This window comes from Trematomus bernacchii, unplaced genomic scaffold (assembly GCF_902827165.1).
Source record: "Trematomus bernacchii unplaced genomic scaffold, fTreBer1.1, whole genome shotgun sequence".
In the NCBI taxonomy this organism is placed as follows: Eukaryota; Metazoa; Chordata; class Actinopteri; order Perciformes; family Nototheniidae; genus Trematomus; species Trematomus bernacchii.
Window position 1 is genome coordinate 521 of NW_022987539.1, and position 27879 is coordinate 28399.

Consider the following 27879-nt stretch of genomic DNA (forward strand, 5'->3'; position numbering starts at 1 on the left):
ACAAGTCAAGTGAGTCAGGCTGCCAACAAGCAGCAGTGTGCTGTCATTTCAAACATGTTACCCCACTGTTTAACACAGTTTTACCTGTGTTTTGAAGACTCTTTCCTGGGTCAATGTGTCCTCTTTCTCCCCCCCTGGGTGTGTGTGAGACAAGTCAAGTGAGTCAGCCTGCCAACAAGCAGCAGTGTGCTGTCATTTCAAACATGTTACCCCACTGTTTAACACAGTTTTACCTGTGTTTTGAAGACTCTTTCCTGGGTCAATGTGTCCTCTTTCTCCCCCCCTGGGTGTGTGTGAGACAAGTCAAGTGAGTCAGGCTGCCAACAAGCAGCAGTGTGCTGTCATTTCAAACATGTTACCCCACTGTTTAACACAGTTTTACCTGTGTTTTGAAGACTCTTTCCTGGGTCAATGTGTCCTCTTTCTCCCCCCCTGGGTGTGTGTGAGACAAGTCAAGTGAGTCAGCCTGCCAACAAGCAGCAGTGTGCTGTCATTTCAAACATGTTACCCCACTGTTTAACACACTTTTACCTGTGTTTTGAAGACTCTTTCCTGGGTCATTCGTGTGCTCACCAGGGGCACGAGAATACCCTCCACAGAAGGGGTCGTGGTTCCGTGAAGAAGGCCGAATTTGGGTGCTCATAGGCAGCCTGCTGCAGAGTCATTTTCAGGCTCCTCTCCACAATTGTCCCCCTAAAATGATTTAAAATCATTATTTTTGCATTTAAATGCATTTATTCTATCATTTATATGGTTCCCCAACACAATGCACATAGTCTGGAGCTCACTGGGGTCCTGCATATAATTTAATCAGGCGTTTTAACACTTTTTCCCATGAAAATGATTTTTAATCACTATCATGGGGCTATGAAAATAAAATTCCGGGTAATGCAGAGCACAAGTGCACCTTTTACTATTTAAATGTATTTGTATTATATATATTTGGGCTAGAAAGGTTACCTCTCTGGGTGATTTAGTCAGTTTATGGAGCTTAGCCCACAAATCCTGGATGATCCAGACCGAATTTGGGTGCTCATAGGCGGCCTGCCAGGCGCCCCCCACCCGTGGAAAGCAAAAAAAAATTGAAGAAAAACGCTTAATTATAACTTAAAATAATCAAAAATGAAGTTTTGAAAAATTGTCAAAAAAATGACAGAGTGCCAACGGGAGAAGGGGCCAGACTATTGGCGCTTCGGGCCGATTTTTCCCCTTCTCCCTCTTAGGTGCCTTACAAACAATGGACGTCCGCTCTCGGGAGCGTCGGAGTGGTGCGGTCACCCTAAGTGACAGACCTAAAGTATCCGGGATTCAGGCATCTTCCCTGGCTTGTACATTTTTGGTGATGCGCCCTGGAGATATCAGACTATTTTAAACAACTTTTCCCCGCCTTTCAAACACTTATTCCGGGGTTTTAGCCAGTCATTTTGCACGAAATCATTTAACATTGACGGTCTCCTGAAAAAGCACATATTCTGTGCATTTTCAGGAGAGCGTCAATGTTAAATGATTTCGTGCAAAATGACTGTCTAAAACTCTCTTCCAGACATTTAAAAATACTTTCCCCGACCATTTAAACATTATTTCTGGCTTGTAAAGTGCAGTTATGCGGCCTGGAGGTATTATACTATTTCAAACAACTTTTCCCCGCCTTTCAAACACTTATTCCTGGGTACAAGTATTATCTTTCCCCCCCTGGGTGTGTGTGAGACAAGTGAACTGAGTCAGCCTGCCAACAAGCAGCACCGTGCTGTCATTTGAAACATGTTACCCCACAGTTTAACACACCTTTACCCACGTTTCAAGCACTTACTGCTGGGTCAATGTGTGCTCAAATGTGTCCTCTTTCACCCCCCTGGGTGTGTGTGAGACAAGTGAAGTGAGTGCAAGGTTATGGAGGTGCCACTGTTATGGGGACATGCTGGTGGTCATGAGTCCGTCCTTCGGGGCTCTGTGAGCGGGCAGAGAGAGGTGATTTCCCCCTGGTCTCTCCTGGAGGTGCAGAGTCCCACTGTTGGGGACTGCTGCTGGAGGTCTCTAGTCCGTCCTTGGGGGCTCTGTGAGCGGGCAGAGAGAGGTGATTTCCCCCTGGTCTCTCCTGGAGGTGCAGAGTCCCACTGTTGGGGACTGCTGCTGGAGGTCTCTAGTCCGTCCTTGGGGGCTCTGTGAGCGGGCAGAGAGAGGTGATTTCCCCCTGGTCTCTCCTGGAGGTGCAGAGTCCCACTGTTGGGGACTGCTGCTGGAGGTCTCTAGTCCGTCCTTGGGGGCTCTGTGAGCGGGCAGAGAGAGGTGATTTCCCCCTGGTCTCTCCTGGAGGTCTGAAATACACAGAGTCCCACTGTTAGGGGAACATGCTGGAGGTAATTAGTCCGTACTTTGGGGGTCTGTGAGCGGGCAGAGGGAGGTGATTTTCACGGTCTCCGCCCTGGAGGTCTGAAATACACAGAGTCCCACTGTTCGGGGAACATGCTGGTGGTCATGAGTCCGTCCTTCGGGGCTCTGTGAGGGGGCAGAGAGAGGTGATTTCCCCCTGGTCTCTCCTGGAGGTGCAGAGTCCCACTGTTGGGGACTGCTGCTGGAGGTCTCTAGTCCGTCCTTGGGGGCTCTGTGAGCGGGCAGAGAGAGGTGATTTCCCCCTGGTCTCTCCTGGAGGTCTGAAACACACATGTTAACACACCTTTACCCACGTTTTGAGCACTCTTTCCTGGGTTGAAAAGACATGTGCTGTAGCCTGGTTCTCTCCCAGTACTGGGTACTAGTTAATGCCACTATCACCACCACATTTAAACCAGATGAACTGGTAGTTATCCCGGGTGCTGCAGAGTCATTTTCAGGCTCCTCTCCACAATTGTCCCCCTAAAATGATTTTAAATCATTATTTTTGCATTTAAATGCATTTATTCTATCATTTATATGGTTCCCCAACACAATGCACATAGTCTGGAGCTCACTGGGGTCCTGCATATAATTTAATCAGGCGTTTTAACACTTTTTCCCATGAAAATGATTTTTAATCACTATCATGGGGCTATGAAAATAAAATTCCGGGTAATGCAGAGCACAAGTGCACCTTTTACTATTTAAATGTATTTGTATTATATATATTTGGGCTAGAAAGGTGACCTCTCTGGGTGATTTAGTCAGTTTATGGAGCTTAGCCCACAAATCCTGGATGATCCAGGCCGAATTTGGGTGCTCATAGGCGGACATCGAAGCACCATAAAAACCACCCCCCTTGTAGAGTCACCAGGGGCACGAGAATACCCTCCACAGAAGGGGTGGTGGTGCCGTGAAGAAGGCCGAATATGGATGCTGATGGGCGGACATCGAAGCACCATAAAAACCACCCCCCTTGTAGAGTCACCAGGGGCACGAGAATACCCTACACAGAAGGGGTGGTGGTGCCGTGAAGAAGGCCGAATATGGATGCTGATGGGCGGACATCGAAGCACCATAAAAACCACCCCCCTTGTAGAGTCACCAGGGGCACGAGAATACCCTCCACAGAAGGGGACACATTGGATTAACCTTGAGCGGCGTTTTTATTCCGTTGAACACAACTTTTGATCACAAATCAAAAAAGGTAAGATGTAATTATTGTAATATTTTTGAAACCGGATGTTGTTTACTTTCTCTTTTCTGGCTGAAAGCTCCGCAAATTCGGGGTCGTACAGTGATGACACTACATGTATGGAATATGTGGAGTCTCAGCTTTAATCGGATATCTTGTTTGTGCAGTTACGATAAGTAATAAGGGCATTTTGAGAGTGAGTGCTGTGCAAAACTCCGTTAGTATTAGTTAGCATTTTTTCGCAGAATGCTAATTCAAAGCCTTGGTATTACTCCCCGTTAGTATATGTTGGTAGTGCGTGAGGCCATATGTACAGATATGTACATGGGACATGAAAACAGTGCATCTCATATTGACAAAAATAAACCTCGCTAACCGAGTTTTCCAAATCACTCTAAAAATAAGCCGTTGTGATACACGTGTAGACAACATCTGCAGAATCATAAATGATCATTACATTGGGGTCATTAAACCATTATTTCTCTAAGATAAAAAACATTAAAGTTTGGGATTTTAGTGTAATTCACAAATGTTCCACCAGATGGTGCCACACACACCCAGGGGGAAAATATGAGATATTAACCCAGTAATAAGTGGGCAAAATATGGGTACATTAGTGTTTAAGTCGGGGGAACTGTTTTAATTCAGGACCAGGGTGAAAAGATAACACATTTACCCAGGAATAATTGTCTGAATCATGGGTATATTAGTGTTTAAAGCCGTGGGAAATGTTTTAATTCAACAGGAGAGGGTAATTCAATTGTTACCCAGGGAACAGGGCTGCAAACATGGCTACATGAGTGTTAAAATGCTGTCAAACTGTTTTAATTCAGTCACAATTGTCGTTTTTAGACGGTGTACATTGGACTCAATAAACATGCAGAGTTATGGACATAAATGTGTCAGTATAGACGGGATAATGTACATATTCATAATATTTAATTAGTTAAATGTACAATGAGCTAAAAACAGCAGAATCACTGCTTTTAGCAGGGTCTCAGAGACCCATTGACCCAGAGACCCAGGGTACAGCGCCTCGCTGTCTTACCCAGAAAACAGGGCTCTGATCAGGGCTAAAGTAATGTTATAAACTGGTGAATCTGTTTAAATGCAGGCAGCAGGCTCACTGCTTTTAGCAGGGTCTCAGAGACCCATAGACCCAAGGCAAGGCAAGGCAAGGCAAGTTTATTTATATAGCACCTTTCAACACAAGGTAATTCAAAGTGCTTTACAAAAATGGAAGACATTTTAAAAATGGCATTTAAAATCAGTCATTAAAAAGGAAAGATAATAAAATAAACATTAAAAGAAAAAATACATGGATAAAAGTTAAAAGTTACAGTGCAGTTTAAGATGTGAATAGTTCAATTAAAAGCAGCGGCAAAAAGAAAAGTCTTCAGCCTGGATTTAAAAGTAGTAAGAGTTGCAGCGGACCTGCAGGTTTCTGGGAGTTTGTTCCAGATATTCGGAGCATAATAACTGAATGCTGCTTTACCATGTTTAGTTCTGACTCTGGGGACAGAAAGCTGACCAGTCCCTGAAGACCTGAGGGTTCTGGATGGTTCATAATTTAGCAGTAGGTCAGACATGTATTTTGGGCCTAAACCATTCAAAGCTTTATAAACCAGCAACAATATTTTGAAATCTATTCTTTGACACACAGGAAGCCAGTGTAAAGACTTCAGAACAGGAGTGATGTGATCCACTTTCTTAGTGTTAGTGAGGACTCGAGCAGCGGCGTTCTGAATTAGCTGCAGCTTTCTAATAGATTTGTTAGTGAGACCTGTAAAGACACCATTGCAGTAGTCGAGTCTACTGAAGATAAAAGCATGGACAAGTTTTTCCAAATCCTGCTGTGACATTAGTCCTTTAATCCTAGATATGTTCTTTAGGTGATAGTAGGCTGATTTAGTAACTGTTTTAATGTGACTGTTGAAACTCAGGTCAGAGTCCATGACTACACCTAGATTTCTGGCTTTATCTGTTGTTTTGAACATTGCAGACTGAAGCTCAGCGCTAACTTTTATACGTTCTGCCTTGGCTCCAAAAACCATTACCTCAGTTTTATCTTTGTTTAATTGGAGAAAGTTCTGACACATCCAGACATTGATTTGTTCAAAGCACTTACTCAGTGCCTCTGATCAGGGCTAAAGTAATGTTATAAACTGGTGAATCTGTTTAAATGCAGGCAGCAGAGTCACTGCTTTTAGCAGGGTCTCAGAGACCCATTGACCCAGAGACCCAGGGTACAGCACCTCGCTGTCTTACCCAGAAAACAGGGCTCTGATCAGGGCTAAAGTAATGTTATCAACTGGTGAATCTGTTTAAATGCAGGCAGCAGACTCACTGCTTTTAGCAGGGTCTCAGAGACCCATTGACCCAGAGACCCAGGGTACAGCACCTCGCTGTCTTACCCAGAAAACAGGGCTCTGATCAGGGCTAAAGTAATGTTATAAACTGGTGAATCTGTTTAAATGCAGGCAGCAGACTCATTGCTTTTAGCAGGGTCTCAGAGACCCATTGACCCAGAGACCCAGGGTACAGCACCTCGCTGTCTTACCCAGAAAACAGGGCTCTGATCAGGGCTAAAGTAATGTTATAAACTGGTGAATCTGTTTAAATTCAGGCAGCAGACTTACTGCTTTTAGCAGGGTCTCATGGCGCATTTCCACCACACGGTCGGCCTCGGCCACGCTCGGTACTGCTTGGCCGCGTTGGGCCTTAACAGGGCCCGCTCACTTCATGCTGCGCTTCCATTACAGTTTAGGAACTGGGGTAGTTACTATAGTAACGCAGTGTAGGCGGAGCCGTGACGTCATGTTCAATGAGAACCCCAGAAAAACAACACAGCCGTTAGCTGTTAGCACTCAGAGCTCACAGCTCCTTATATATGTTCAGAAACTCGACAAAAGTTAAACAAGTACACACCACAGACTGCCTGTGTCATGGTGAATACAGTCGCTGCTTTATTTATGTCTGTATAGGCCGTTGTTGTGAGTGTGGACGGTCGGAGCATATACTGCGTTAGCTTAGCCAATCTCCATCTAGAAAACACGCATTTTAAAAGGTTTTTCGCCTGCCGTCTGTCTGCAAACTTGCCAAAGCATTAATTCATGGTTTTTACTAACCGGTATCAGTATGTTGTTACTTCGGCATCATTTTGAAACGTGTATTACAATTAAATCACGGTCAAATATGTCCATCTTGTTGTAGTTGTAGCCCCCTTGCCAGCGATCCTCTCTCTAGTTTAGCATACTCAGCTCGACTCAGCCCTGTTTGTTGGCCCCGATAGAACCACAATTTTGTCGGGCCAGGAAAGAGGTGAAAAAGTGGCCCCGGGCCGGGCCAGGCCGTACCTAGGCCTAGTGGAAGCGCAACCAAAAACGGGCACGGCACACGACACGGCACGCTTAAACCGCGCTCCGCGCCATGGTGGAAATGCGCCATCAGAGACCCATTGACCCAGAGACCCAGGGTACAGCACCTCGCTGTCTTACCCAGAAAACAGGGCTCTGATCAGGGCTAAAGTAATGTTATCAACTGGTGAATCTGTTTAAATGCAGGCAGCAGACTCACTGCTTTTAGCAGGGTCTCAGAGACCCATTGACCCAGAGACCCAGGGTACAGCACCTCGCTGTCTTACCCAGAAAACAGGGCTCTGATCAGGGCAAAAGTAATGTTATAAACTGGTGAATCTGTTTAAATGCAGGCAGCAGACTCACTGCTTTTAGCAGGGTCTCAGAGACCCATTGACCCAGAGACCCAGGGTACAGCACCTCGCTGTCTTACCCAGAAAACAGGGCTCTGATCAGGGCTAAAGTAATGTTATAAACTGGTGAATCTGTTTAAATGCAGGCAGCAGGGTGTTAGCAGGGTCTCAGAGACCCAGGACACATCATGAGGACGGCCTAGAGACCTCCAAGAGGTGTCCCTAACAGTGGGACTCTGTTTATTTCACACCTCCAGGAGAGACAAGGGGGAAATCCACCTCTCTCTGCCCGCTCACAGAGCCCCGAAGGACGGACATAATTCACCGTTGGGATTATTGTGTTGCAACCCGGACCCGTTAGTGAGGGTACCGGGTTTGGTGTCATTCATGCTAGCTTGAGTAGCAACAAGCAGATGTTACTTACCTTGTCTTCTGTCTAATGGATAATAAAGTGTGGAGTTCCATACTGAACACACCGCCTCTGACTCCCTTTCATCGGCTCTACAACTGTTTATTTCTGGCCTTACAACAGACGGACGCCATTTTGTGCTTAACTTCAAGCGGAATCTTCCCAAACTCGGATCAAACTAAAAAAATAGGCAGTGCTGATCAAACATTATTCAAGATTCTGTTACTGTCCTGTTTATTTCTCTACTCAAAAGTTTGCAGAAATGTATTTTAGTGCACTGTCTAGCTTTGAGATCGTTTTTACAACAGACGGACGCCATTTTGTGCTTAACTTCAAGCGGAATCTTCCCAAACTCGAATAAAAAAATAGGCAGTGCTGATCAAACATTAACACACAGACACACACACACACACACACACACACACACACACACACACACACACACACACACACACACACACACACACACACACACTCAATGACTATACGACTGAGACTCATGTTTCTTTTTCCCACTCACTTTATTAATTATTTTTGGTTCCATTAGTAATAAAATCACAATAAAGGTACAACAGCGTGCTCTGAGGAATTACATCTGATCTGATCCTCTTCCTGGGTAGTCATCCACATTTCAGTTCTCATTCACGTCCTGTTTCCCTTCTTTAACACTCAGGTAGCTTTCAGGCTGTGCACATTTAAAAGCAGACAGTATATTAAAGAATAAATGATATATATATATATATATATTTTGTGCTTCTTCGTGTTTTCATTTTTGATCTGCGCTTCATTTTATTCTTGGAAAAACAAATATATCAAATGAGCGTAGAGTTTTAGACCATGTTGCTGTGGATTGGGATCATTGTAAATAATACATCGATGTTTGGCTATACCGTCATTTGATCTGAGCAGTACTCGTATATGTCCTGATGTTGCCAGCAGTGACAGGTAATACGTCTCATCTAATCTGGGTCTAATGGCAGAGAGGTGATCTTTCACTGAATGACTTGTGTTGTGTAGGAGTTCCTCGTATCAGCTGATCCTGTGTGTTTCATTGGAGGGGATGTTGTTGCGTAATGCTGCTGTATGCTTCACTTCTATTATTCCCCTAAAGATGTTACATATCTCAATCTTATTATCATTGGACTAAATAAAGTAATGCATGTTTTGCTCATAGTAATGAAATCATAATAAAAGTACAACAGCGTGCTCTGAGGAATTACATCTGATCTGATCCTCTTCCTGGGTAGTCATCCACATTTCAGTTCTCATTCACTTCCTGTTTCCCTTCTTTAACACTCAGGTAGCTTTCAGGCTGTGCACATTTACAAACAGACAGTATATTAAAGAAGAAATGATATATATATACTAGTGCACATAGTAAACAAACCCCTTTTGATTATTTCCGCCACATCATAAAGAAGTTAACACTCTGAATAACTGGAGTCCTCAGGAATAATCTCAGATAATGTGCCGGCTCAGTTTCACAGCAACAAGACCTTCATTTCCACCGTCAGGAATCAGCTATACTTTGCTGCTTTGTGTTCATCATGGAACTCGTTAAACATTGTGTTAATCAAGGAACTCGTTAAACATTGTGTTAATCAAGGAACTCGTTAAACATCGTGTTAATCAAGGAACTCGTTAAACATTGTGTTAATCAAGGAACTCGTTAAACATCGTGTTAATCAAGGAACTCGTTAAACATCGTGTTAATCAAGGAACTCGTTAAACATCGTGTTAATCAAGGAACTCGTTAAACATCGTGTTAATCAAGGAACTCGTTAAACATTGTGTTAATCAAGGAACTCGTTAAACATCGTGTTAATCAAGGAACTCGTTAAACATCGTATTAATCAAGGAACTCGTTAAACATCGTGTTAATCAAGGAACTCGTTAGGAAGAACAAATGAAGGTGCTACCTACCATGCAAAGCTCTTCAGTTTCTCCATCCCATAGTGATGAGGGCCGCGTTCCCATCAGCGTATTTAGCAGATCTACGCCTCCTGCGAGCTGCCCCCCCACAGCTCTGTACACAGACAGGAAGTTAGCTTCACAGACAGGAAGTGAGCTTTACAGACAGGAAGTTAGCTTCACAGACAGGAAGTTAGCTTTACTCTGTGTGTAAGTACTCTGTGTTTACTCTATCTTCACACAGGTGTATTAGTACTCTGTTTATTAGTACTCTGTGTGTTAGTACTTTGTGTATTAGTACTCTGTGTGTTAGTACTCTGTGTGTTAGTACTTTGTGTATTAGTACTCTGTGTGTTAGTACTCTGTGTGTTAGTACTCTGTGTGTTAGTACTCAGTGTATTAGTACTCTGTGTATTAGTACTCTGTGTACTCTGTGTGTTAGTACTCTGTGTATTAGTACTCTGTGTGTTAGTACTCTGTGTGTTAGTACTCTGTGTATTAGTACTCTGTGTATTAGTACTCTGTGTATTAGTACTCTGTGTACTCTGTGTGTTAGTACTCTGTGTATTAGTACTCTGTGTGTTAGTATTCTGTGTGTTAGTACTCTGTGTGTTAGTACTCTGTGTATTAGTACTCTGTGTGTTAGTACTCTGTGTATTAGTACTCTGTGTATTAGTACTCTGTGTATTAGTACTCTGTGTACTCTGTGTATTAGTCCTCTGTGTATGTGTACTCTGTGTATTAGTACTCTGTGTACTCTGTGTATTAGTACTCTGTGTGTTAGTACTCTGTGTGTTAGTACGCTGTGTATTAGTACTCTGTGTACTCTGTGTATTAGTACTCTGTGTGTACCGGAGTGCAGGCCTGGCCCTGTGTGGGGCACAGCTCCAGTTTGCAGTGCAGGTAGATTTCACTGCTTCCTCCAGAGAACTCGAACATGTTGAAGGAGAAAACGCTGGACGTTCCCTGTCCGTTTCCCTGCATTTGCACCGTATCATCAGCAGGGTTCGGACATCTGCCCGGAGACAGGAAATACACAAGAGGAAGTCTCAGAGTTTATTTTGTTCGAACAGTCAGAGTTTATTTTGTTCTAACAGTCAGAGTTTATTTTGTTCTAACAGTCAGAGTTTGTTTCCTCACCTGTTGATGATGAGGTCATATCGCAGATTACTGTCAGGTGATGCCTGATTGGTTGCCCAGCAGGAGTCTGTCACCATGGTGACCATATTGGCGTCCAGCCCCACCGCCTCCAGCTGCAGCCAGACCTTCTGGTTCAGCAGGATCTCCGTGCTTGGGCCGACCGGCTGCAGGAGGCCGGCGTCACTGAAGGAGCTCATCGTCAGAGTGTAGTTCCACTCTCCAGATACGATGTGCTGCACCACAGAGCTGCACACACACACACACACACACACACACACACACACACACACACACACACACACACACACACACACACACACACACACACACACACACACACACACACACACACACACACAGTTTATCAGTGTGACGCTTGGATCTGTGGTACATTAACCTGTTAAGCCCTGAGCCTGTTGTTCAGGTCTCAGGCTCGAAAATGACATTCCCAGAACAAACGACCATATCTTCCCTTCTAAAAGGGTTAAATTAATAATCTTTTTTCTCAAAGTAATGATAAACCTGTGAGTTGGATGTAGAAAAGTTAGAATCAATATAGATGTTTTTTATTTTAAAGAAAATTCAGATTTTACATAGTAAAAAACTGTAAATTATAGTGTCCGTCCAAAACTTCTTTTTTACTTATAGTGAAAACTACCCTTGGATGATGGGTTAGTAGACTAAAAGCATTAGGAATCCAAAGTACAACATATAATAAGTACCATGTATCAAGATTGATGCAAAACATGTGACATTTGACCTTTTTAGAGAGATTTAGCAAAAAGAAACCACTTCTGGGGTCATTTGGGTAGATTTTCCATATCTCTGGCCCCCCTTGCTCAATTTTGATGGTTGACACCTCTTTCTGACCGTTAGAGCCACCCACACACACATTGTGAAGAGAAGAGGTGGGGGCTTCGCGCATGTAATTTTGCATCAGAGTGGACCTATCTCTAGCTTTGACATCTGGAAACGGAAAAGCAGTTTTAATGCTTATGGATTATCAGAAATCATTTGACACAGACACATTAGATTAACCTATGGATTAACTTCAGCAGCGTTTTTATCGTTTTAATGCCATTGAAGACCACTTTGGAGAGACTACAGAGCCAAGGTAAAAATGTTAGCATTTTTAGCTACCTAGCGTCACCTGTTTTGATGTCCGTTTTTGCTTATAACGTCACAAATACGTATAATTCAGTGGTAATGTCGGTGCCGTTAGATTCTGTGTCACCTCACAATGTGAAACGATGTGTTGGATGTGGTGAAATGATAAATAATAAGATTTTGTGAGTGATTTTCGGTGCAGTAAGGTGTTAGCATTTTTCGCTCGTTGCTAATTCAGAGGCTCAGTGTTAGCATGGTGGGTTTTCTTTTGAAAAAAAAAAAAAAAAAAATGATTAGTTAGATGAGTTTCTTCCCGTTACATGGATATAAAACATTCATAGTTTTATTAAATGAACATGCCCTCAGACACTGTTTCCTGCAAGATGTTGAGGCAGTGCCCCAGTACCGGGGTCTCTCGGGCTTAACAGGTTAAGGACCAGGTGACGCTCACCTCTCTTGGATCCTGAAGGACACACTCCTGACCTCTGGCTGTGTGTACAGGAGAAGTCGATCTGGAACTGGTCTCTGCGGGTGATGACTCCGCCTGATGAGCTGTTCGAGAACATGATGGAGTTCTTGTAGACGATCTGGCTGTTGTTTCTCTGCAATGTGACAGAAAATTAATTAATTTAACGGCAACATTATTCCAGTGCTCACTGCTGACGGTTCCATCCTGGCAGAGAACGGTCAGTGTTGGAGTTCACAGTCCAAACCATCCAGGTCATAAATCACATGGTCTATAATCAATAAAGGGAACTAGAGGAGATGCTCTCCCAGTATTTAATTAAAGTTAAACAGGTGGCCTTCCCTTCCATCGATCAGAAAGAGGCAGAACAACCTTCCAGCTCTTCTGAGTGCTGCAGGTGTCAATAACCAACTGAACAGGACTCAGTTAAAGCAGCTTTAAATGCTTCTCGTTTGCCCAAAAACGCTCTGAAGATAACCCGCCATGAGTCTAGAGGAAGTGATAACCACGCACCATGACCTCCGTCCCGCAGGGGGCGCTGTTGTTGAACCTGAAGGTCACCAGGTGGCTCTGGGGGTCCATGTGGCCCTTGCAGCTGGGGTCTTTGAGCTGTAAGGTGGAGAAGTCGATGCGTTTGTCGTCCAGCAGACATCCAGCCAGAACCACAGAGGCCGAGTTCTGCCTGCAGACCGTGGGATCGCCTGCCACACAACGACACTTCAACGACACACCGACACTTCAACGACACACCGACACTTCAACGACACACCGACACTTCAACATGGACTATAACGGGTAGTGGAGTTACTGACAGAATGTATTTGGCACTATAATGAAAGCTGTTTCTAATTCCACACTAAACAATATGTTATTTCTGGCAGAGCTCAGCATCAAAACAGCTGTTAGCAGCAGGCTGGTGGTAAATAACCAAATCCCTAATTCAGACCAGTGCAAGCAGAGGAAACGGTGTGATATGCTCCGTACCTAAAGACTTGGTGGCTTTGTACTTTTAGGCAAACAGAGCCCGACAGAAGCAGCGGGTCGAACCGTGAACCTCTCCACAGAACTCATGATCACTGCAGGGCTGCTGACAGAGAGGTGGGGGGGGCTGCACACACACACACACACACACACACACACACACACACACACACACACACACACACACACACACGCACACGCACACACACACACACACACACACACACACACACATACACACACACACACACACACACACACACAATGATTTACTTTTAAATTAACTTCATTCATTTATCTGCTTCTTTACTATTTTCCCATTTTATTAGGGAGCCTTGGCTTCTGGTTACTTTTAGGATACATTTGATCAAATATGTCTGCTTGACTGCACGAGTTCCAGTGCAATATCCTCGAATGGAAATAGAGAATCTTACAGCAGCCAGAAGTTGACCTCCAGTCCTCCAGGGTCACGTTGGCTTCCAGGCTGCAGGCCTTGGCGTAAGCCTCCAAAAAGTGGCAGTCGACCCCATCCACTAACGGGTATCTGCACAGAGTGTGTGTGCAGGCGCTGATGTACGGCTCTGGGTCGGTGTGCTCGTGACAGGCGGAGAAGGGAGGCTGCCTCATGAGATTACAGCTGTTCAGAGGGAAGAGTTTTCCGTGTTACATTGGTTGATCTTGCAGAAACAACGCTGCTTATATGACATGACAAGACGAGGGTGTTCATGGCTCAGCTCTTACTGGTCGGTGGAGCGGTTGCAGTTGATGGCGCTGTCGACTGAGTCCTGGTATTGAATCTCACAGCTAGAGGGAGACAAAGATCACATTACATCTGAACCCTAATCCACATTATGACAAATAGGTCATATCAGTCGGACTGAGCGGTACCCAGGGAGGCTGATAGAGGACTTCTCTGCAGTCGGGGTGGTGGTCCACCTGGAGTTGGAGGGGCTGCCACACAAACCCTCTACAGCTTCAGGAAGTCCTGGTGGATGTGAGGGTAGAATTAAAGCTGTCATTCAGAAATAAATATGTACTATTCCGTCCAGATTGGAAGTACTGTTCTGTACCTGTCACATGTGCGCTGTTGCCATCAAAGAAGAGAGTCATGTTGGAGGACGGGAACTTAGCAGTGACTCCAGTCTGGTCCTTGGAGAGCTCCACGCCGTGCATCAGCTGAGCTGTGCTGCTGAGCACCAGGGCTTCACCACCAACCTACACACACACACACACACACACACACACACACACACACACACACACACACACACACACACACACACACACACACACACACACACACACACACACACACACACACACACACACACACACACACACACACACAGAGGGTTTGTGATACACCACCACAAAGTAACTCCTAGCAGGAAATGATCAGCATTGCTTGAGCAAACACCCCCCATAACTACAATGTGCTAACGTACCCGAACTCTTCCTCCTTGCTCCAGATACATGGTCACACCTGGCAGCGACAGGATCAGGTGGTCCAGAAGAGGAACATCTGTACGCCGGCGCTCCCTGAAAGCGGCCATGAGGTTGAAGCTGGCGCTGCCTTCAGACTCCATCAGACTGTAGGCACAGCGATCCTGGACAGAGTGCACTGCTCCGTGGAAACCGATCACCGTGGAGCCCGTCACCGTGCACACCACTGGAAGAATAGCGCACCTGATGGACATTCAATTCAACATTCAATTCAAAGGTTTTATTGTCATATGCACAAAGCTACAGTGTAGAAATGGCGATGACATTCTTCTGACCTGAGCTCCTCCAACGATGCAACATATATAATAAAAAGAAAGAAAAAAAAAGTAGTGCAAAAAGTCTATATACATGTAAATAGAATATGATATGTAAAAGAACAGATGGAGAGGGACTCACAGTCTGGGTCTTTTTAAAGACAGACATACTTTACACTCATCCTAAACTCATAGGAAATGAATCCTTCTCAAAGTTCACAATATGACACAGAAAGGTCAGTAAAGTTACATTCAGCCGGTGAAACACGTACAAATATAATAATATCTCTCTCATAAATACGTGTGGAATACTAGACATCTTGAAGTATTTTATAAAACAGGGCATACAGTGATATTATGTTGCATTATGGGTAATGCTCAACTCTACTTGGGACAACCCGGATATCTGCGGTTTGGTCTGGTTTATGGACGCAACACTACAACACTGATGGAGCTCGCCTCGGAGGATTTACACATGTGTAAAGCATGGAGGATAGGTCAAAGGATCACTTTATAGGAACACTGCACACACACCGAGACGCTGTGCATCCATCTGGATCTCTTTTCATAAAGTGTCCATCATGAGGCCCACCATGTCAAACAAGTGCAATGGGAAATAAGTGGAGAACGTTCTTTAGGATTTATAGACTGAACCATTCTCCAGCTGATAAGAAACAATAATGGATGGACTTAAAATCCCTTTCCACTGAAATGAGAACCGGGTTAGTTCGGACGGTTGGTTCTCAATGTTGGACCAATGACCTGTTCATTTGACAGCACTGTTTACGTCCCTGCATTTTCCAGAAAAGCCAGCTTAGGCAAAAACTACAACAATGGCGGGCTGCATTGGAGCTGTGCTCTCGTTGCTCTTCTTCAGATTCAGATTTTGTTCAGTTCAACCATTCAACTATTACATTATTCAGCTATTTCAGGACATCAAGGCTATACATGTTTTTTAAACCTTTTCTTTTAAATATTAAGCTTTTTCTGCATTTTCGGCAGGAAATGCATTTTCTAGTTTGTTATTATTAGGGTCTGAGACCTAGGTCGGCGAAGACCCTTTTGAAATCGGTCGCCCGACGCAGCCGTGATTTGGCGCCAAAGTTCGTGTTCGCTCGATGCTAGGCCCATCAAACGCCATGGAACACGATGATGTCATAACTGAAACTGACATGCTCACAACGCCACCAAACTTCACATGATGGTTAACACTGCGGCCCTGAACAGCTCTACGTCAAATGTTATGTTACTTAATATGGCGTTACCATGGCAACGAATCCCTCGCCATAAAACACGGTGTCGCTGTAACTCCAATGGACACGGTCCCATCGTCCAGCAATCTTCAGTTTTATATCACCGGTCCATGCCTCAACAGCTCTATGTGAAATCTGAGATCTCACCGTATGCCGTTTCCATGGCAACGCATCCCTCGCCGTAAAACACAATGTTGTCTTAAGTCAATGGAAAATGGTCCAAACTGCACCACACTTCAGATGATGGCTAATGGTCTGGCCCTCAACAGCTCTACGCCAATTACGGGATATCATCATATGCCGTATCGATGGCAACGCATCCCTCGCCAAAAAACACAATGTTGTCTTAAGTCAATGGAAAAGGTTCCAAACTGCACCAGACTTCAGATGACAGTTAATGGTCCGGCGCTCAACAACTCTACGCCAATTCTGGGATGTCATCATATGCCGTTTCCATGGCAACGCATCCTTCGCCATAAAACACAATGTTGTCTTAAATCAATGGAAAAGGTTCCAAACTGCACCAGACTTCAGATGACAGTTAATGGTCCGGCCCTCAACAACGCTACGCCAATTCTGGGATGTCATCATATGCCGTTTCCATGGCAACGCATCCCTCGCCAAAAAAACCCGATGTTTCCGTTACTCCTATGAAAATTGTCCAAACTGCACCAGACTTCAGATGATGGCTAATGGTCTGGCCCTCAACAGCTCTACGCCAATTATGGGATGTCATCATATGCCGTAGCCATGGCGACAGATCCCTCGCCATGAAATACTGTGTTGTCCTAACTCACTGGAAAAACGTCCAAACGGCACCAGACATCAGATGATGGCTAATGGTCCGGCCCTCAACAGCTCTACGCCAATTATGGGATGTCATCATATGCTGTTTCCATGGCAACGCATCCCTCGCCAAAAAACACAATGTTGTCTTAATCAGGGGCGTCGCCTGGACCTGAAAACATTCGGGGCTTAGCCCGCAGTGGCGGCGGCACTACAGTGGAATATTCTACTGCAACACTCCCCACACGCACACACACACAGTACACCCGCGACTGTTACAATGAAGGCTCGATAATCAGCTCACGGCATATAGGCAGGGGTAAAGTGGTATTTTTTATGAGTGGGGGGCTCACCTCCTCTAGGGGGGGTTCCGGGAGGATGCTCTCCCGGGAAGATTTTTTTTTAAATATTGAAGTTAAATGCATCAATCTGGTGCACTTTGAGAGCAAAATGAAGAGATCTATGGATACCTCTCTCAACACCCATATGAAGCAGAACTGTAAACAGATTTACTTTTTCTTTATGGATATTTTACTAATCACTGCCCTTTTAAACTCTATTCTTGTTTTACTGCCTTATAGTATTTCATAACTGTTTTTCCTTTATTTTCTTATTTTTTTTATAACTATAATGATCATATGAAGGTGTGCCGCGGAAATAATCTTTTGAATAATTTGTGACCAAACCGTTTGAGACCCACTGAGATAACTTAGACTAAAGTTATGTATCTAAACACTCAGAGAGTCCTTTAACTCACCTGAGTCTCTCAGTCTGAGAGGAGAGGACTCTCCTCCAGCTTCTTGTGGAAACAGCTCCTTATGTCCATTAGTGCAGCTAGCAAACCAGATGCTAACAACACGGTCCATGCTGGCATCCCTCCATCCCCCTCTCTCCCTCTCTCTCTCTCTCTCTCTCACACTAAATGCGCTATTGCCACACACACACAGAGCCGAGCTTGAATGACACAAGCACACGTTTATTTCCATGCAACTCTCTGATTGGTCTGGTGTCATGCCTCTGTTGCATTCACTGAACACGGGAAATTACAGTGCTGCCGTCCTCTCTTGTGTCATGATGAGGTTCACGTAAAGCACGGTTAATGTATTATATTATTGAGGGAGAATTGTCCGGGGCTAGAGAATAAACATTCGGGGCTAAAGCCCCGGATGCCCAGGCCAGGCGACGCCACTGGTCTTAAGTCAATGGAAAATGATCCAAACTGCACCAGACTTCAGATGATGGCTACTAGTCCGGCCCTCAACACCTCAATATGACAATAGTGAGTTTTCCTCTAAAGCTGTTGCCATAGCAACGCATCCCTCGCCGTTAAGCATGATATTGCTATAACTCCTGTGTAAATGGTAAAAAAGTGTTCAAACTTTACATGTGTGCTAACGGTACAGCCCTAAAGACATATATGTGTCAGTTTTGAGATTTCGTCAAATGCCGTTGCCATGGTAACAAAATGGTCGCCGTGAAACACGGTTTTCTCATAACTCCAGTTAACATGGTCCAAACGGCCCAGAACTTCACAGGTTTGATAACGATGCAGCCCTCAACACATCTAGGCATATTATGGGGTGTCATCAAATGCCGTTGCCATGTCGACAGATCACTCGCCATCAAACACAATGTTTATGATACTGCTGTAAATCCCATGTACGTTGTCCAATCGGCCTGAAACTTTCCACGTTTGCCAACGTTCGAGTCCTCGAGACACCTAGACACACACCTCGACGTGCGCACAACAGCCTGCGGAGCGTCGAAGACCCGCTCAACGCTGCTTGCAGCTTTAATTGTTATTATTATTATTAGGCGCCGCTTTCCACCTTCTTCTCCAGTAGGACTCAGATGAGGGTGTACTCTTATGTGTGGCTGTGAACTTTTTTTTTTATTATGAAGGGCAGACCATCTATTTGTATTTATTTTTTTGTTTTTTTTAGAAAGGGGCATGTCATATAAGATTGTATTCTTCTCCCTGCTCCTTTTCGCTCAATGGTGTGTAGAGACATGTTTTGTTGGCAATTATTGTACATTTGGCTATGCGTACCATGAGCGGGACGAATACAAATCAAATGAAATATCCCAACCAATCAGCTGCTGTGGTGACTTGCACAGTGGAGCTTATCATGTTTGTTAGATAATGGGCCCTGCAGTCCCACCACTTTGGATCAACAGGGACAGTGAGGGGGCTTAAAGTCTCTTGATACAATCTTGGCCCCCATTCGCTGTTCTATAAAGCACTATAAACAAGATTGGATAACACTGTGGTCATCATCTAGAAGTTAATAATGAAAAATAATCAAACTGAGTTCTTAGAAGTCCATTCAAACACATTCGACAGCTGTAGTAGATACTTTATCAGGTCACCATTGTCTTTAAATGCTTTCACACCTCAGGGGCAGATACGCCATGATTGTATCACAATATCATAGCTAATCACATCTCTGTGGTCTTGTATCTCATAGCATCTCTAGCTCTGATGTTTAGATCTAACTTTGAAAAGGGTGATGTTAGTTTAGTTATTGACATGACATCACACACATACTTTAACCACACTCTATTCATGTTTTGGTAGCCAAGTGCATATACTGGTATGATAATTATATTCTGATTCTGATTCTGATAACTGTTTGTTTTTAAAAAAAAATCACATGACTGAATGTTAACCAGGATTTTCAGTCATTAACACTTTGGTTTAAAGCATCATACTCATTCTAAACAACTTTTTAAACTATTTATTGGAAGCTGTGGGGAATTAAAGCAGAAGACATGAGCAGAGAAGTATTTTGCGTTGGCTCTTTCCTGAACTTCAGTTTTTGGTGCTCCCATATCAACTGCTGAACTGGATGGTTAACTTTCTGCTGAGAAACATTTGACCTTTGTTATAACAAAATAAACAATCCATGGAATCACACGGCTAAAAATCGATAGTTCTCTTGCAGCTGCTGTGTTGCAATAATCAGATACACTTACACAAGATACAGAATTGTTGGGACACTAACACCCATACCATACATGTCAATCTGAATTAAAAGCTTGATATAACACAAGATAAAGATTACACAAGATGATAAGTGAAAAACAAGTTAAGGTTTAGCAGCCGAAAGAAGTGAAACTTACTTACAGAACTTTGTGTGCCAAACCAGAAGTCATCATGCCAATGGCAATGATCTTGTTTTTGACTGATTCAACATGATGTTTTGTGTCAGAGAACAACAAACATGACATGGTTCTGTTACACGTTGGTAGCTTAAATACAAATACAAAATATTTGAGATTATGCAAGGGAAGGCCATGTGGCAAGACCAACCTGGTCTCACCAGAATGCGTGACTCCACCACGACTCCTTAACACCGCAGTGCGTGGTGGAGTCACGAACTTTGCTACATTTACGTTTCTGCACCACGCAAACAACCCCAATGTAAAGTGAATGAAGCTCCTTTGTCCTTAACCCTAGCCCTGAACAGCTCTACGCCAATTATGGGATGTCATCATATGCCGTTGCATATCCCTCGCCATGAAACACAGTGTTGTCATAACTCGATGGAAAATGGTCCAAACTGCACCAGACTTCAGATGACAGTTAATGGTCCGGCCCTCAACACATCAATATGACAATAGTGAGTTTTCCTCAAAAGCTGTTGCCATGGCAACGCATCCCTCGCCGTTAAGCACGATATTGCTATAACTCCTGTGTAAATGGTAAAAAGTGTTCAAATGTCCCATGTGTGCTAACCGTCAAGCCCTCGACACACATATATGTGTCAGTTTTGAGATTTCGTCAAATGTCGTTGCTATGGTAACAACATGGTCACCGTGAAACACGGTTTTCTCATAACTCCAGTTAACATGCTCCAAACGGCCCAAAATGTCTCAGGTTTGATAACGATGCAGCCCTCAACACATCTAGGCGTATTATGGGGTGTCATCAAATTCCGTTGCCATGGCGACTGATCACTCGCCATCAAACACAATGTTTATGATACTGCTGTAACTCCTAAATACATTGTCCGATCGGCCTGAAACTTCCCACGTTTGCCAACGGCCGAGTCCTCGAGACATCTGCCTGACGTCGACGTACGGACAACAGCCTGCGGAGCGTCGAAGACCCGCTCAACGCTGCTTGCAGCTTTAATTTACATTGCTTTTAAAATCGTTCTGTGTGACACGAAAAAAATGTTGAAATCTTGTTGGTGAACACGAATCAATAGATTAATTTCGTGACTATAACACGAAATGCCGTGAGACTGTGTTGCTCTCTCACACACACACACACACACACACACACAACCACTCTCTCTCACACACACTCACAAATGCACACTCACAAACACACACTGACAAACACACAAACACACACACACACACACACAGATGCACACTGACAAACACACACCTTAAAGAACTCATTATACCCTACTGTCCTACTAGGGCATTGCGTTCCAAGAATGCAGGGTTGTTGGTTGTTCCTAGAGTCTCTAAAAGTACAATGGGAGCCAGAGCCTTTTCTTATCAAGCTCCACATTTGTGGAATCAGCTTCCAGTTTGTGTTCGGGCGGCAGACACCCTGGGTGTTTCTCAATCGCGAGTAAAGCTGCTACAGAGCCACTATTTCAAGCATACTACGTCATCGAGTGCCGCCGAAGTACTGTTCCAATCTCCAGCATACTTGGAAATCTACCGAGCCCGGCGTACTCCGTTTGGAGAAATATCGAGGCTGCACATGAGTAGACTCTGCGGTCTTAAAATCCCCACAATGCTTTGCGCACGGACCAATTTCCCCAAATCTGTGGCGGAAGATGTAAGGCGGGGCCTCTCATATGACGCACACCTGCACACTTGCTAGCGTGTTCCACACTTCGTTTTCCGAATGCCAGGAAGTATTCTTGCCTCGCTTCTGAAGCAAGATGCTCGGCAGACATGTGCTACCAAGCAAGCGTACTCGCGATAGAGAAACACCCCCTATCCGCTTTTAAGAGTGCGCTTAAGACCTTCCTTTTTGATAAAGCTTATAGTTAGGGCTGATTAGACTCAGCCCCTAGTTTAGCTGCTATAGGCTTAGTTTGTCGGGGGTGTTGGAGCAGAACACCTATCTGGTGGCTGATAGCCCCCCCTCCGCGCGGTTCGTTGAATGAGGCTGATCTCTATTTAATTAAGAAAGGAATTGAAAACACCGGAATCAAAAGTTATAACAATTATCTGAGTTTACTGGTAGGAAATAAAACACGTATACTTAGTTATACAGAGTACTCCGGACTTCAGGCTTGTGAAGCGGTTTACAGGTAGACAGACCAGCTTTCAGAAAACGAGAAGTATGGACTCCAGGTTTGTGATGCGGTTTACCGTCTCTAGACCAGCTTTCAGCAAACCAGAAGCATTTTACATTAAAAAACAACAGTATTCATATTCATATTTTGGGGCGGAGATGTGTTGACTTTTCCCTTCCCCTTTTACTCCAAAGCGAATTAGAGAGTCCGTGGGGAGGAGCTGTGTGAGCTGCTCACATCCCCCAGGTGTTTTTACTGGTTGGATTCACTTCTGGTCGGGTTCAATACAGCGAATCAGAGTTCTGACCAGAACGTGAGATTCTAAGGTTTCACAAGGTCAAAGTCAATCTTATCTCTGCCCCGATATTCACTCCCTTACTTTCCCATGGAATTTTTCACATAAACTATTCTTTCATACAATTAAACCTTGTGCACAAATATAATGATGCCCATAAGGACCTTGAAAATAATATGTGTGTGCTCTCTGGTGAAAAGGAGCTGTGTGTGTGTGAAACAGGATCTCTGGGTCAGTGAGTTGTAAGTGAGAATATCATTTCTATATATGTGATTACTTAAAACAGTTGTGATTACTTAAAACAGTTCAAACAATACATGTTCACTAAAATACAATTCAAAATAATACATGTTTACTTCAATACAGTTTAGAATCATATCTTTTTACTTCAGGGGACACCTTACTTCTTCCTTCTCTCTGTCTGTACCTGTACTCTCATGTTCCGAATAACCCAGCTTCCCCAAATTTCTTTTTGGTGTCCTTGCTGGGATCCTGAGTCGTGGCTGATCCTGTTGCTGTGGTCCTGAGTCCTGAGTCCTGGATGGATATCCTTGTGGATTCATCTTCTTATTATAGACACATGCATGTCCAAACATTTGGACTACCTATGTTGTAAATGTATTGTCTTTTAAATTTACACACGGCATCTATTGCACATCTGTCCGTCCTGGGAGAGGGATCCCTCCTCTGTTGCTCTCCCTGAGGTTTCTCCCATTTTTCCCTTTAAACTGTGGGTTTTCTCCGGAAATGTTTCCTTGTACGATGTGAGGGTCTAAGGACAGAGGGTGTCGTATTGTCATACTGATATTCTGTACAAACTGTGAAGTCCACTGAGACAAATGTAACATTTGTGATATTGGGCTATATAAATAAACATTGATTGATCGATTGACACACACACACACACACACACACACACACACACACACACACACACACACACTAACTCACTCACTCACTCACTCACTCACACACACACACACACACACACACTGTCACACACACACACACACTCACACACTCACACACTAACAGACAATATTAGTGAACATAGTACGTCTTGCCCTGTGGAACAACGTCGCTACTACACATGTTCTTGTGAGACTGGGTTGGATATTTGCACATAGAGAAGGACCTTTGCACATGTGACCCCCCCAGGCTAAAGTGCTGCATCTGGATCCAGAACATATTTTTTAAATCCACCAAAAACATGAAATATCCGTAATGCAAGTTTTTTCTAAATGGATGTGTGTCTCTGAATGAGCCGACACCGACTGACACAGAGCGGGTCCTTCTGTGAGGGAGGGGCTGCCTTTTCATTACTGAACTTGTGTTACTCATCTCGTGGATTAAGCTCCCTGTATGGTGTCACTGACCACCCCCCCCCCCCCCCACACACACACACACTCAGAGTGCCGCTGCTACAAATGACTGATATTAAGAGGTCATTGAGTTTGAAACCTTTAGCCTCAAAGCAAAGTATTTGCCCTGGGCTTCTCGGAGGCTGGAAAGTGTTCTGAAATGTACCAGACTGAGATGTTTTCAGGAATGTTTGCATCAGTCTTTAGGGGCTGGAAGAGAAGAAACAGCATAAAAGCAGACGCCAAACACACAGCGCCACATCAGAGCTGCACCTGCAGGACCAGAACTTCCAGGACCAGGACCAGGACCTAAACAGAAGCATAAGCTGCCCCAGACCTCCAGGACCTCCAGACGGTGAGTCTCCACTTATGTTTCTCCACACGGTCCTGCATCTCCGTCAGGAAGCCTCCTGTGACTCGCTGCAGGGACCAGTCCCCTCAGAAACACAGAGAATCCTGAAGAGAGGTGCGTGTGAATGCTGAATGCTGAGCTTTCTGAGTAACGTACGGGGAGCAGGTAGCAGCTGGAGTCTTACCAGTTTCTCCATTGACTTCTGAAGTGAAATGTGGATGAATTATGGTGAATATTATTCATAGCATTCCTAACTGAGATTAACGTTTTGATGTTTGAACCGAGTTTGTGGGTTTAAAATGTGGAAGTAGTTAAGGTACAGAAAAGTGTACAGAAGACTAATAGAGGTAAAGACTTTTTTGCTGTAGAAGAACGTACATAGTAAAACTTAATAAGTTGTTGTAAATTTAAAAAAGTATGCAAACTCATTGCCTCACAATAACTAAGTTAAAGGGGACCTATCATGCAAAATGCACTTTTGTACGTCTTTTATACATGAATATGTGTCCCCGGTGTTCCAGGGAACTCACCAAGTGTCAGAAAACACAACCCACTCTATTTTCCTCCATACCCAAATCTCTAAAAAAGGGGCTGCAATGGATCTGATAAAAACTGATCCAGATTTGAACACTGTCCTGACGTCAGGACGGTGGCGCTACGGCTACTGGGCCAACTCCACCCATCAGGAGGAGACAGCCACGGCCATTGCCGTTCGAAAGCGCTGGAGACGCTGTAGTACATATGCCAGGCCTGTAGGTGGTGCTGTTCTCACAGAATCAGCCCTTGCAAAAACAGAGCTAACATTTTTCAAATTGAGCGAAATGAGGCATGGCTAAAATGCATGATCTGTTTGGTATTTTGAAAAAGAAAAAGTATAAATATGCCTTATATAGGTATGGTCCTACACTATATTATTCAAATATAGCATGATAGGTCCACTTTAAGTTAGTATGGTGAGTAGGAACAACTTGTTTATTAAGTACAAACACAACACTTTTAAGTTGTAAAAAAAACATTCATTGCATTAACTTAAAGGTCACCTATCATGCTTTCATACATAAATATGTGTCCCGGTGTGTCAGGACACTCACAAAGGGGCGTGGCCAGCAGCAGCTCGGGTACGTTGGAAGCTACTGACCCAGAATCAGCTCTTTAGTCACAGGCCTGAAATAGAGGGGGATGAGGCTGCAATGATCTGTTTGGGCTTTGGAGCAAAGCACTTCAGAGACATGTTTTTTATATCTCTGAAACCTATAATATATGCCTAAAAATAGTATAACAGGAGACCTTGAACATATACCAAACAGTTGGCTTTATTGCTAGGTTCATTTCAATAAATGAACAAAATGCACTTTAAACATGTCATGCAGGAGTAAGACAATGATTTAAGTAGGTACCTCCATATGATAATTGTGAATACATGATTAAAGGTTTTAGCCTAACTGTCTAAAACATGATGTCACACATCACTTGTGGATTGTTATATTTTATGAATCTAAAAGTGTTCATTCATCTGAAGCACTTTGAGAGCATTATCAATAGGATATAAATATGGTGTGCTCTTGTAACAAGTGTGTGCATTTGTAAAGCATTGAAACAGAAACACACTGATTGTATAACTATTAACGCTAACAACACAGAAAGAAAGTTACATCTACACATCACGGTGGAATTGGCATTACTCCTGAAGTTACTCGTACACAGTGCTGCCCCTGACAGAGTTGGCCCGTTCTTTACATAACGTGTGAAAGTGTGTTCATTGGATGACAATAGTGAAGCTGAGGGAAATGATTTCCAGATATGTGTTCAGTTAAATACCACCAGTACGTCTTCTTATCTCAATGTCTCAGTTTTGCTCACAGCCTCTTTGCATCACTAAACTGGTGACATCAGGGAATCAGTCAGGGAGCATTTGACGGGTTTAGAGAACATTGTTTTGAATCTTCAGGAAGTGTATGAACCACTTCCTGCCGAGGACCCTTCATTGTGTACGCTGTTAATGTGTGTTATCATGCGTTAACCCGGTGTTTGTGCCTCTTCCTCTGTGCAGAGTCATGAAGCTGCTCCTCCTGCTGGCAGGTAAGCAGCATCGCAGGCTTCACTGTGACAAACAACATGTGTTTGAAAGGCATTATGAATGCATTTCAAAGTCAAGTCCTCTGTGCATAGAGTCACTGCGAGTGTGTAATAGCCCCGCACTACTCTACTGTCTTCTTTGTGCAAATAAAACAAGATAATGTTTGAATGATAGACTTTTAAAACATGAGCTCATCCATGAAATCAATATAAATCTGAACTCTTATTCAACATTTTGATGGCTTCAGTTAATGAGGGGGTTAGCCTTCAACCACTTGTATTTATGAATGAAACAGAACCCAGATACCCTGTATACATTCACCCTGAAGGAGCACATGTTTTACAGAATAAATAAGTATATCATTATTCACTCATTGCACTGATGGGTGTCACTTCAAGTCAGAGGAGAGACTTCAGGGAACGATGAGTGTTCAGGTTGTTCTTGATGGATGTGTTTCTCCTGGAACTCCTGCAGTTGCTGCCAGCCAGATGGAGCTCTCTGCCTCTCAGAGAGGTACTCTGAATGCTCCTGGTGGAAACATCGACATCAGCGACGTTCCCATCACTTTCTATGGAAAAACATACACATGGTTACATGTGAGTACAATGAACCCCTGCCTGTGTTTCCTGTGATCATCCAGCACACACACTGACTGCGTGGCCTCTAACACCAAAACTGCCCGTCGTATCCCTATTTTAGGCACTCCAGCTTCGGATGTCCGACCGCAAGGATAGCAAAACGGAGTGTATAGTGTAGTAGGTGTTGGTGGGCTGGTAGAACCCCAGAGCAGTATCTAAACTGCCCCTGGAGGAGAATCCCTCTGTTGTTGGGAGACCCCTTGGTAATTAAGGCAGCTTCAGGACCCACAGTCCCTAACCCCCAATTGTGATCCCCTTATACCAATTAAAACAATGCAAATGTAATATCAAACACAGCCAGAGTCAAACATTAATATCACAGCAGTGACATTACTACATCAACAGAGCTTATATCATATTTCAACATCAATCAAAACCGCCTCAACCACAGTAACCAATGTGAAACTATAATATAAGTTTAACTTAAACAGGGTTTCTATTCAATTTCAAATACAAATGATCAACTAATGTCAGCCTTTTCTAGGCAAGGGTGTTCTTACCTCACTCTAAGACCAAGCAGATACCTTCAGAAACCACCAGAGAGACCAGGAGTTGGGTCGAAATGTAAAAAGTACAAACCGGTTTTAACAAAAATAGAGGATTACAAGAATCCTAAAAAATAACAAAGACACCAAGTCAAAATACAAAAGCAACAGGTTCACAAGTCAAATGTCCTAAAGATGTCTCGTTTCTTCTTCTCCATTCTTCTTTATAGTCTTCTTCCTCCTCCCTCTTTGCATCAGGTGGTCTCCCCCTTTCTCTCTTTGAGTCAGAAGGAGGTCATAACTGTTCAACTTTT

The 27879-nt window shown here is 43.9% G+C and overlaps 1 protein-coding gene and 2 long non-coding RNA genes across 3 annotated transcripts; 1 reads left to right on the forward strand and 2 right to left on the reverse strand.

The window, feature by feature from the left end:
- Positions 1-9117: 9117 nt before the first annotated feature.
- On the reverse strand, positions 9118-10597 carry LOC117476180. The gene is made up of 3 exons (XR_004555256.1): positions 10450-10597; positions 9610-9712; positions 9118-9207 (listed from the first exon to the last, which is right to left on the reverse strand). It is a non-coding gene; the product is annotated as an uncharacterized LOC117476180 (long non-coding RNA).
- Positions 10598-13048: 2451 nt separating this feature from the next.
- Positions 13049-19501, reverse strand: LOC117476181 (kielin/chordin-like protein). The gene is made up of 7 exons (XM_034122552.1): positions 19482-19501; positions 14737-14977; positions 14362-14506; positions 14180-14276; positions 14033-14095; positions 13726-13928; positions 13049-13065 (listed from the first exon to the last, which is right to left on the reverse strand). Exons 1-7 carry the CDS (start codon positions 19499-19501, stop codon positions 13049-13051), a joined length of 786 nt encoding a protein of 261 aa, XP_033978443.1.
- A 4799-nt stretch (positions 19502-24300) lies between these two features.
- Positions 24301-26994, forward strand: LOC117476182. Its single transcript, XR_004555257.1, has 3 exons — positions 24301-24368; positions 26416-26444; positions 26917-26994. It is a non-coding gene; the product is annotated as an uncharacterized LOC117476182 (long non-coding RNA).
- The last annotated feature ends 885 nt before the right edge of the window (positions 26995-27879 follow it).